At 43.2% G+C, this 12,393-nt stretch overlaps 1 protein-coding gene across 7 annotated transcripts in view; it reads right to left on the bottom strand.

Annotated features, from left to right (window-relative positions):
* Positions 1-12,393, bottom strand: part of Cpne4 (copine 4) — a 263,345-nt gene that overhangs the window by 18,219 nt on the left and 232,733 nt on the right. For all 7 annotated transcript variants that reach the window (XR_016533502.1, XM_090323595.1, XM_090323596.1 and 4 more), the window contains 2 exons: positions 3,897-3,995; positions 2,697-2,783 (listed from right to left, as the gene is read on the bottom strand). Coding sequence is in view for 6 of the 7 variants with exons in the window: in XM_090323595.1 (XP_090179721.1) it covers positions 2,697-2,783; positions 3,897-3,995 (186 nt within the window). In the remaining variant the exon portion in view is untranslated. The remainder of the gene's footprint in view (positions 1-2,696; positions 2,784-3,896; positions 3,996-12,393) is intronic.

Here is a 12,393-nt window from a genome sequence, read left to right as displayed (position 1 = left end):
CTGATGTTTCCTTACAGACTAGAGGGCTCAACCTTGGAGATAGGCTAGAGAAGTGAGGAAATAGGAAAGGAGAGAGAGAGGAGAGGAGAGGGGGAGAGGGAGAGAGGGGGAAGGGGAAGGGGAAGGAGAGGGGGAAGAAGAGGGGGACAGAAGCAGGGCTCGTTGGGGGAAATTGGGTCAGCTGATTTTATCCCATTAAAAAAGAGAAATAAAGCAATGTCAATACAGATGGGCCTGTGAGGGCTGCAAATATCCACCCCACAGTCCATTTTCTTTTGGTTTAGACAGAGTTTTAATGAACTTCTGCCTCTGGGGTGAGACCCAAATAATATTTTCCAGGGACACTATCGTTTTTTTTGTTGTTGCTGTTGTTGTTGTTTTTGTTGGTCATGGGGCTTTAACTCTCTGGGCCTGGGTGTTGTCCCTGAGCTCTTCAGCTCAAGGCTACCACCCTAGCCTTTGAGGCACAATGCCACTTTCGGTCACTATTGTTTTTGAAATTAATAGTGCCTCTCTCTTTCTCTCTTTTTTCTTCTTTTCTTTTTTTTCTGTCATGGGGCTTGAACCCTGGGCCTGGGCATTGTCCCTGAGCTCTTCAACCCAAGGCTACCATCCTCCCCTTTGAGTCACAGTGCCACCCCTGGTTTTCTGGTGGTTAATTGGAGGTAAGAGTCTCATGGACTTTCCTGCTGGGCTGGCTTTGGACCACAATCCTCAGATCTCAGCTTCCCAAGTATCTAGGATTACAGGTGTGAGCCACTGGCATCTGGCTGACAGCTGAGATTTTTAGTGATGAAGGGAAACAGACATGGGAGCTGCAGGCATGGACTGTACTGTACAGTCTGGAGAGGGACCAGTATCTGATTTCCTTCCCTCGGGTCTCAGATTCCATCTGATTCAGTTCAGGGAGGCTTCATAGACTCACAGAATCAGGTGTTGGTTTCTGTTGGAGCCATCTTGTCTATTGTTAGGTACACACATCTAGTAACAGGCTTTTCTGAGATCCATGTTTACTTGGCTCTGTGAATGGTGCCTGCTCTTACTTTCTAGTGCCATGTTTCCTTTAAGACGTCCTGAAAGCAGCAAGGAAGTAAGAGCTCCAGAGATGAGCAGTGGTTAAGGGTGCACTGGCATGAGATAAGCTCTTATTATAAGATCAAGGCAGCTAGAGGCACAGTCATCTTAGAGACAGATAACTATCGAATTGTCTCAGCTAGGTCATTTCTCCTGATTCTCTGGGCACAGAAAAGGGTTGCATGAATGTTTTGGATATGCCCAGGATTGTATTTATACAGACATGATGAGGAGAATGTGTACCATTCCCGGGATTAAAATTAATCCACAGAGGGAAGAAACCTTCAGACATAGATGGGCAATGCCTGAGCGCTCAATTGCCTCTGTAAAGATCAATTCGTTGCAGAGGGTTTGACAAAGGACAGAAGGCATACCTTGCCACGTGGTAGGGATCACAAGGGGGGAATATCAAGGTTAGCCAGGTGAGGACAGAAGGAGTGAGGGGAAGATTTGTAGAAAAGGTCTCTTATTGTACTGTGATTTACATGGGAATGACAACTCTCCAATAGTTTATGTGTTCTAGCAGGCCTTATCTAGGGACAGATTCTAATTATCTGATACTGGTCTTAGGGAGACAGAATACATGGAGAAAGAAAAAGAAAGAAAAAGAGAGAAAGAAAAAAAGAAAGAAAGAAAAGAAAAGAAAAGAAAAGAAAAGAAAAAAGAAAGAGCTCAGGGATAGCATCCAGAATCTGAGTTTAAGCTCCAAAACTGACAAAAAAACAACAACCAACAAAACAAAAAACCCATGAGGACTGGGAGTTGGAGACTCCCAGGTGGAGTAGAATGTCAGGTGGTAGAATGTCAGTCATGAGCAAAAGCAACAGACACTGAGTTTGAGTCCCAGTCTCCAACAAACAGCAACAAAAACTGAGGACTGCTGGTGTCTATAAAATTTAGATGGCAATTTGGTTCTGCATGGTGGTGTCAGATAAATATGGGTTAATAATACCTCCATTCACCTAACTGCTTCTGTGCTTCTGAAATGCTTACTTGACTTCATTGAAAAGCAGAAATGTCAGGATCCCAATGACAAATGAGATGGAATTGTTTGGGTGTCACTTGCAATAAGTCCTTGACTGGCTGGAAGGAATCCCCCTTCCTATATGATTTCAAGAGATTTTACTTATCACAGGGGATTCTCTGTGAAGCTGGGAAGAGAAAATTCCAGGCCTTTTCATCTTTCCCCCATGTCTGATTTCTGTGTGACTCTTGAAGCACTGTGCAGAGTCATGGGCAGAAGCATGGAATGTTGACCTAGTAGGGGTCCTGGAAAACAGTAGGGTTCCCCTTTGGGGAATCTTTCTTCAGATCTGTGACCAAGAATGTCCTTGGGGAGGGGGGTTGTCCTTGGGGATGGGGGTGGGAGGAAAATGGGAGAGGATGGTGACATTCAGCTATCAGAGATCCAGGGCCACTCCTGGATTTTTATATTTATATATATAAAATATATACACACACATATATATATTCTCTTTTTATGTCCACAAATATATTGATTTTTTTCTGAGTTATTTTTGTCTTTAAAAAAAAAGGGGGTCAATTCCTTATGAGTCTCTCCCTCTACCCAGAATTTCCTACCTACACATTCATATGGCTAAAGGAGAGAGCTGTATACGTACCTTACATTGATTCAGAATCACCATGCCTGAGTTTTTGTAATTCTTCTTCTTGGCTTTGTACTTGGGGTTAATGCATTCCCACTGTACCTGCAGCAAGAAGGTTTGGAGCGACTGAGAAGGAAACTCTGAGATCAGACTGGATGGGGCTTGAACTCAGAGCCTGTCCTTTAGCGTTTTCACTCAGGGTTGGTGTTCTACCACTTGAACCACAGCTCCATGCTTCAGGCTTTTTGCTGGTTACATGGAGATAAGCATCTCGTAGATTTGTCTGCCTGGGCTAGATTGATGCTTGACGCTCAGATCTTAGCCTCTTGAGTAGCTCAAATTACAGGCACCCAGCTTCATTTTTAATTTTTTTTTCCCACCATGGGGCCTGAGGTCTGCGTCTGGGCACTGTCCCTGCGTGCTCTTCAGCTTAAGCCTATTGCATTGCCACTTTGAGCCACAGAGCAGCTTCCAGTTTTCTGGTGGTTAATTGGAGATGAGTCTTACGTGCCCAGGCTGGCTTTGACCTACAATCCTCAGATAGCCTCCTGAGTAGCTGGGGTTATAGGTGTGAGCCATCAGTGCCAACCTCAGTTTGTTTGTTTGTTTTTTTCCAGTCTTGAACTCAGGGCCTGAGCACTGTCCTTGGTTTTCTCAAGGCTGAAGCTCTACCACTTTAGCCACAGCCCCACTTCTGGCTTTTTCTATGTATGTGATATTGAGGAATCAAACCTGGGTCTTCCTGCATGCTAGGCAAGCACTACCACTAGACCAAACTCTTGGCCCCTTTTCTTGTCTTTTTTTAAAAATTTTATTGTAAAGGTGATGTATATAAGGGTAATAGTTACATGCATCAGGTAATGAGTACATTTTTAAAAAAATAGCGTCACCACCCCCTTCATTTTTGTCCCAGTTTAAGTTTTTTGAAGGGGGTTTTAATTCCACATGTCAGCTTGCCAGTATGATGCCTCCTTCCATCTAATCACTCCATTTACTGATGGAGGTACGGGGAAGGGGGGATCTGTTCCAGTTAGAGACAGGTCCCACTACTGCTATGGGCTGGGCTAGATCTAGGGTCAGATCCCTGCACAATCCCTTTTGCTGATCCTGCATGGGTGTCTTGGCGCTACTGTTTCATAGTGGCTGGGGATTGTTCCGAGGAAGGCCTGGGACAAGGAAGGGAGGAAACTAACCCCACAAGTTGTTCTCACTGACCTGTTTCCCTTCGATGGCACCTCTCATCTCCTTGAATGTCGAGGTGAATTCACCGATGAAGTCATGCTTGCCGCTGGAGTCCCAGTCCCACACTATGCACTGTAAGAGAAGAGAATTATTATCGTTTTCTTCCTAAATTTCCTGTAAGTTAAAAATGTTGGAGGGGGAGGGTTAAGGCCAAGGGGAAGGGGGGCAGACAAATAGGGACAGGAAAGGCAGGTGGATATAGCCATAATATTCAATGTAGGTAAGTGATAATGGAGCCAGATAACTCGAGGAGGAGGTGGGGTGGGGGAGATGGAGGAGAACAGTGGGAGGAGGGAGATGGAACTGGTGCACTGTACTCACATACGGATGTGTTGAATTCAAACTACTTAAGGATAAAAAGAAAAATAGCTAGGTGCCAAAAATAAATAAAATAAAAATAGCTAGTCATTGGTGGCTCGTACCTGCAATCCTAGCAACCATTGTGGTTCAAAGCCAGCCCAGACAGGAAAGCCTGTGAGGTGCTCATCACCAATGTGCGCGTGCGCGTGCGCGTGTGCACACACACACACACACACACACACTATGAAGGCGCAAAGCTTTACTTGTACTCAATACAGCTCCGAGTGCCCGAGTTAAAAGGCTCTTTTAAAATAAGCATGTAAAACTAAAATAGCTGTCTTTTGCTGTTTCCCAGCATCTGTTTCTCAAATATGTAAACCACCATGGGGTACAGAGCTGAGAGGATACCAAGCCGGCCGGTGTTTCCTCATCTTCATTGTAATCAAAAAGGCTCCGTGACCTCCATCTCCAATGGCCTCCATCTTAATTAGTACCCTACAGTGCTGTGAAAATAACTAGATTGTTGAATCAGCTGCTGTCCCCCCCACACACACACACTTTAGTCTCTCCACCCTTGCCCTCAGGAAGGCTCACATCTCCTGACCCTTCCTCAGGTCACCAGGCCATCCCCTCTTGAGCTTCCCGTTGCAGCTGACCTGGTCTGTTGGATTCGTGTTCTGGTCCTTCTTGATTCTAATACCGTCATGGCTCTGTTTCCTAACTCTAGGAGAGAGAGCCATCCAACCCCAAGTCATATCATTCCTTTGTGCTGTCCTAGATTATCCACCACGCTTTGGGCCAACCACTGCACTCTGTGCACTCTAGGGTGAATGGGGTTTGCTCCCTCTGGGAGCAGGCAGGAGAGTTTGTTGAAGCTCCGCTTCTTCTCTCAGCTGGCATTTCTCATCACGCCAGTTGCAGAATTTCATTTTGATTGTTCCCAGAAAGTGGGGGGCGAGGGGGGAGGATGTCCCAGGGGAACATAGACATAGACAAAGCAGACAAATAATAATAATAATAATAATAAACACCCGTCTTCTCTTCCTATGACAGCTTTGATGTGCCTGACAGGCAAGCACATCTTGGCAGAAAATAAACAGATCAACCACTTTGTGTGAAAACCTGTGAGATCTCCATGTCTGAATCCACAAGGACATCTTGACAGGTCTATTTGAGGGGGCTCTTGGCCACCCAGAAAGTTCTTACAGCGCACCCAGGAGTTTGGGTAGATGATTTTAAACCGTGTAAGTTCAATAGATCACCCAGTCACCCCTCCCATTTTACACAAAAGGAAATTGATGATCTAGATACAACTGTAAGCTCACCCAGTACCACAAGAACCTAAATCTACACCTCGTGCCTCCCCGATTTCATTACCACCACACAAATATCGAGATAAAATAGCTATAAAAAAAAGAGAATCAGATTGCATACATTAAATATGTAGTTTTTGTTTTGCTTTTGTCAGTCATAGGATGCTATCCTTAGGCTTTTGCACTCAAGTCTAGTGCTTTACTACTGCGATCCACAGCTTCATTTCTGGTGGTTCACTGGGGAGAAGTCTTAGGACTTTCCTGCCTTGGCTGGCTTCGAACCACAACCCCTAGATCTCAGCCTACTGAGTAGCTAGGCTGAAAGGCGTGAGCCAGTTGCGCCTGGCCTTTATTATTATTATTATACAGTTCTTTATGAATTATATATATCCCAATCAAGGTACTAAAAAGTTATTTTTCAGCAAGGTGCCAGTAGCTCACACTGATAATCCTAGCTACTCTGGAAGCTGAGATCTGAGGATCACCATTCAAAGCCAGCCTAGGCAGGTAAGTTCAGAAAACTCTTATCTTCAATGAGCTAGCAATGTGTGTGTGTGAGTGTGTGTGTGTATTTACTTATATACCTATATTACTTCTTTTTTCATCGTAGGTGCCATTCTTACCTGTCAGCATAATCAGGCTGTGGGAATAACCATCATATTATATTTCTTATTAAGAGATGGGGCCAGGAGTTTAATCTAGTGGTAAAGTGCTCTCCTAGCATGCACAAAGGCCTGGGTTCAATTCTTTGGTAGCATATACATAGAAAAAAAGCCAGAAATGGTGCTGTGGCTCAAGTGGTAGAGCTCTAGTCTTGAGAAAGCTCAAGGAGAGTGCTCAGGCCCTGAGTTCAAGCCCCAGGACTGGCAAAAAGAAAAAATAAAGAGGACCACACATTTCTTTGCTCCTTGTCTCTTGTGCAATCTGTGTCCATTTAACTAGTACTGGCTCACCGAAGCAAAGGTGATTATATTAGAAAGCAAATTTCTAAAATCATTCCATTTTATTTCTATAGAGGTAAACTCCAACAGGTGTTGTAAGAACCAAGCTGAACTTCAAAACCGCAAAATGTGATTTTGTATTAGCTAGAAGGGGAGAGAAAGACAGAGCTAGTAAAGAAAAGATTTTCTCTTGTGCTAGTACTGGGGCTTGAACTCAGGGCCTGGGAACTATCTCTGGGAATCTGTCTTGTCTGTCTGCCTGTCTGTCTATCTGTCTGCCTGCCTGCTTGCCTATCTCTATCTATCTATCTATCTATCTATCTATCTATCTATCTATCTATCTATCATCTCAGATCTCAGCCTCCTGAGTAGCTAAGACCACAAGTGTGAGTCACCTCTGCCGGGTGACTGTGGTATTTCTTATGAAGTCAACCCACCCCCAGTACTTATTACCAATCCCCCTGACGCTCTTCAGAATCCCATGCTTGGACTCTCTAGCGGCCTTTGAGAGATGCCGAGTCTTGCACGTAGAGGAATGGCACAATCGGACAGCAATTTAGAAAGATTATTGTTGGCTGTTAACTGCAGAATGCCCGAGGAGAGAGGTGAGGGGAACAGGTGTCTAGGGAGAGCCAAGTCAAGCTTCAACCCTGGGGGAGGGCTATCAAAGTAACAAGGAAATGGAAAACCATAGGTCTTAATCTCTAAGTAAATGTTGGGGCTGAAGAAGGAAAGGAGGAAGAAATTGAGAACTGCCTTCAAATCACAGGCTTGGATAATGGAACTGGGTACGTTGTTCATTTAAGATGGGGATCAGAGGACAAGGGGATGCTTTGACATTTGCCCGCAGAGAATCCCCTCACTCCTGACCTCTAATAAGCACTATGATTCTCTGAACCCATGACAGGTAATCATTGCTTTTTCTAGCGAGAGGCCTATGTCTCTGTTTCTAAACGAGCCATGCTGCTTGTAGTTTATTGATTGCTGCAATTTGACACTCGGAGACAGCCTCTCATTGGGTCCCCCAAGGAAGAAAAAGCTCATGAAAGACCAGAAAAGAACAGATGACTCCATTTGTACAGCTTAATAGGTCTGCAAACCACAAGCTGCTGATGAAGGACTGGCTGGCTGACAGGAGGATTTGGTGGCCCAGCCAGGCCAACTGGATGACTGCATTTTCTAACATGAGTGCATTTACTTGTTTTTCTTGTCTCATCATTGGCATAGGTGTGTTCAGGACTTGGAGGTATCAGAAAAGGGCCTGGAGCCTAAAATCATGGGGAAATGAATGGTTCCCAACCATGAAATCATTCCCATGAAATCATTCAAATCATTTGGTGTGGGTGAATTTGATGATCCAAGACTACAGTAGATATTTAACTGAACCTCTAAGCCTGTCTGCCAGTCTTAGTGAGTCATGGAACTTGCTGACCTAGTGTCAGTAAGACAGTTTAGAAGTTCCTGGATGAAATGAAATGAGAAAAAACAAAACAAAACAAAAAAAATCAACACCCCCCTCCCACAAATATGTATATAAAGACACTAGCTGAAAATTGCTATGAGCGACACTGGTTGTCGAAAAGAATCATCTCTCCTTGTCTAAATAATAATTGTTCCAAGCAGAACATGTTCCTGAGAGATGTATGCATCTAACTCTACAAATAAGCTAGGAAGAAATCGTGTTTGTTTTACCCAAGATGGAAGCAGATATACATTGATTTGCAAGATGGACAAGTAGAGAGCAGAGATTTTAGCAGTGTTAAGCAGAGCCATGGATCCAGCTTCTTAGGCCTTTGGTGACTAAATGTTTCTGCTCATTCAGTAGCTTTCCTATAGCTTTATTTGTCTTTGAGAAGATGCAACAGATCTTTACCTAAAAGTGTGAACCTATTTAATTCACTGATGGTATAACAACCTCATCAGTAACTGCTTTAGAGGACAGGAAAACCAAAAACAGTAACAAAAACAAAACACCCAACAAACCTAGCCCGATGCCCTGATGGCTCACACCTGTAATCCTAGCTACTCAGGAGCTGAGATCTAAGAATCACAGTTCTAAGTCAACCTGAGCAGACAACTCTCAGAGACTCTTATCTTTATTTCACCAGCAAAAAAAGCCACAGTTAGAGCTCAGCCCTCCAGTGGTAGGGCACTAGTCTTGAGTGGGAAAAAAACACAAAAACTCAAGGACCACACCCACACCCTGATTCCAAATCCCAGCACATGCATCTCACTCAGTCTCTAAGCTAGGGAAGATATCCTAGGAGACAGGCTGCCTGGAATGAGAGGAGACCCCATGGGTAAAGGGGTGTACAGAGAAACAAGGAGGAAAGTAAAGCAAGAACATTTCAGTCAGGTGGATGGTTGATTCAAAGTCTCTGGGAGAGGCCCTATATGGTTATGTGTGAGTGGTCAACCAAATACATCTTATTTTCCATTTTTTTTTCAAGTAGTAGAACAACCTCCCATTTCCTTTAACCTTTGTATCCATAATATAAAAATCCTTATTTTTCTCATAACCAACAACATCCATTAGGGAATTTTTTTTCCCTTCCCACTGTTCACATTTATGCTGATACTGCAATCTTCCTACTAAAGTTTTCCATGTACCTGAAATGAGAGGCCCATGCCATTATATGAATTGATATAAGGTCTCATGAATTTTTTTGGGGGGGGTGGGGAGACTAGCCTTGAACTTGGATCTACCTGATCCTTTTCCTGAGTAGTAAGGATTAGAATTATAAGCCACTATATCCATCTTATTAGAAGATTAAAAAAAGAAATACTACATTTATTCCTCCTGTATTAACTGATTCATGGTGTCTGTCTATCTGTGTGAATAATGCGTTGGGAAAGGGGGAAGGGCTAGGCTAGCCCATTATTCTTGATATAAATTGCCCTTGATGGCTCATCAATACTGATGTGGCCTTGTCATCTATTTAATAGCTGAAAGCTAAGGATCATTACAGTGAGCGAGGTTGGCCAGCCATCATGCATAACAATGCTGAAGAGTGCTACGAAATTAGCACCATGAGTGATGGACAAAGGAAACTTGTGGGGGAATCCATCATATTGTATAAACACTTGTCATTGGGCTACCATGTAAGTGGGATGTGACAGGGACTTATGGTTGTTTTCAGCACTTTCCTGTCTTGATGGTTGTTGCGGACATTGTAGGAGACCTGATTTTCAGATCTACATTTAAGCCAGTTGTAGTAGCTGATATTCAAGTCCAAGTCTGGCTGTCTAGCTTAGTTCTTTCACTCTTACTCCCTTTGTGAAGTTGAATCAAAGGAGATAACTCAAGATTTCATTTTTTCATTTTGGCTCTTTACCTTTCATGATGGTATTTCCTTTAGCCACTAGTCTCTCTGCTTTCATTCAGTTTTTTTTCCCCTTTCTTTTCTGTCCTTTACCTGTGAAGCAGTTTATACATTTCTGAAATACTTTCCCCCTACAAGGCTGTTATGGATAACTACCCTTCCGACACGATGAAGATTGAGAAATGTTTATTAAATCCACCATGCAAGCCAGATGTTTCATCTGCAGTATGGGCTGCGGTCTGTACAGTTTCTGGTGGCTTACAAAGTTCATCTATTCTGCTTATATCCCTGGAAATTCCATGCTTGATGAGGCAACAAGAAGACGGAGATAATGTTGTAATTTATTCTGGGGAGGGAGGGAGGGGGGAGCCAGAGCCAGAGCCAAAGAGACAGAGATAGACACAGAGACAGACAGAGAAATGGCTACTAGAAAAAAAAATACAACTTCTTTATCAGCGTGAGAAGTTACCAGAAGCCCAGTGCTGGTGGTTCACACTCGTTATCCTGGCTGCTCAGATCTGAGGATTCTGATTTGAAGCCAGCTCAAGCAGGAAAGTCTACGAGACGCTTATCGCCAAGGAACTACTTAGAAAAGGCCAGAAGGGAAGCTGTGGCTCAAGTGATAGGGGGCTAGAGCACAAAGAGTCTCAGGGATAGTGCCCAGGCCCTGAGTTCAAGCCCTACAACCACTCCTCCCCAAGAAGAAGGTGGTGGAGGAGGAGGAGGAGGAGGAGGAGGAGGAAGAGGAGGAGGAGGAAGAGGAGGAGGAGGAGGAAGAGGAGGAGGAGGAGGAGGAGGAGGAGGAGGAGGAGGAGGAGGAGGAGGAGCAAGTTTTTCTGCATTCATTTCTAAAAGAGCCACGGGACTCTTGCCGCCTGTTTTCTGTCTTCACCTAGAAGCTTAGCTTTGTAGGATGCTCTCTGGAGCTTTGATCTATGAAAAGGAGCAAATTGGAAAACATGAGCCTGGGAAAATGCCATTTTCAAACAAGTCATTCTGTCAAGGCTGGGGTGTGCTCTGTAAATTAGCGTGTTGCTTTGACATGGGGCTCGAAAAGGAATTTGTAAAGCCATGTTAAGCATCTACTCTGGGAGAATGTAGTTTGGCGTGTCATCTAGTTCAGCTGAAAGGTTTGGAAACAGAGCCATGGGTAGATAGACCGAGGCTCTCCCCTGGGTCTCTCTAGTCATGCACAAATCATTTATTTGGCAGGTTCTTTGCAGTCCCATTTCTCTGAGGGCATCCAATTGTGGTCCTTTGACCTTAAGTCATGATTTCACCAAAGTTATTTTTGTTTGTTTGTTTTGCTTTATTTTGTTTCTTTTGGCAATACTTCAAGGGAAAGAAAGAGAGAAGGGGGAGAGAGAGGAGGAAAAAGAGGAGAATGAGAGGGAAGGCGAAAGGGAGAGGAGGAGAGGGGAAGGAGAGAGAGACATAGGGAGAAGAGGGAGAGAAGGAGGGAGGGAAGGAAGGAAGAAGGGAGAAGAGAAATTCACAATGCCTGAACTCTAAGCTCTGCGTGCACAGGAAATGTAGACCCAGTCCTGTTTAGGTCCCTAAAAGTTCAGAGTAGCTAAGAAATGTAGAACCTTACCAGCTTTCAATGAGTTCATTCAATAGTGTGCCTAATTTCAAGGCTATTTTATTTTCCTGTTTCTAAAAGTACTGAGTTTATTTTAAAGCATCATATCAAGTTAGAATCCAGTAAATAAAGCCATGTCTTCACTACACGTTGATTTTTTTTGCAGAATGTAGATTTGCAAACAACAGATAGGATAAAGAAAAAGGTGTTTAGTTTGTAAAGTGTAACATGGAATCAGTGTATGATGTATATTTTCTGTGTAGTAGGTGATTTAGGCCATGCTTCTAGTGTTTTGGGAGGTCTTCAAAATATTTTAACAGTTGCTCTTTTACTTGATACTTGTGCTATTTGATGAATAGAGGCATAGGATATAGTCACTCCACTTAGTTGTATGTAATCACACATAGATCCTTAACCTGAAAGGAAAAGGCCAAGTGGCATTTATGATCACAAATTGTATCATGAAGAACAAAGAAACCATAAGATTTCTTGTAGCAAAATCCCCCCAAAACAAGCTTTAGGCAACAGTATCATATGTTTTTATAATGCCCATTTCACCAAATTAAGTAATTTAGAAACATAATTCCATCATAGCGGTGGAACTAACCAAGGGACCTCTAAATCTGATGAATTTATTGCCTTTTATGAGATGCCATCTATTCTAATCACTTAATGTGCAATGGAAGGGCACATTGAGGGGCCCAGAAAACATACGTTTCAGTATGAAGAAATTTTTTCTACAAAAGAACTGGGAATGTCATAATCAGCGTAAGAAATCTTAATGTGTCATCTACCATACACATTATTTGCAAGTACACTTTATTCACAGTAATATCAATTTTAAAAGGCCTATGTTTTTGTTCACTCAATTAACAAGGTAATTTAGGAAGCAGAGCTTCTCCTTTAAATTCCATGTCTAGCTGTAGATATACTTAAGCTGCAATAAGAATATCAAAAAGGAGGTTGTTTTCTTTGTAAAATCACTGAAGTCCATAAAATACCTTGGCAGAC

The sequence above is a fragment of the Megascapheus bottae genome, chromosome 32, assembly GCF_031878675.1.
Source record: "Megascapheus bottae isolate mThoBot1 chromosome 32, mThoBot2.hap1, whole genome shotgun sequence".
Taxonomy (NCBI): domain Eukaryota; kingdom Metazoa; phylum Chordata; class Mammalia; order Rodentia; family Geomyidae; genus Megascapheus; species Megascapheus bottae.
The sequence above is the reverse complement of the archived record's forward strand: the minus strand, read 5'-3'. Positions and strand labels throughout refer to the sequence as shown.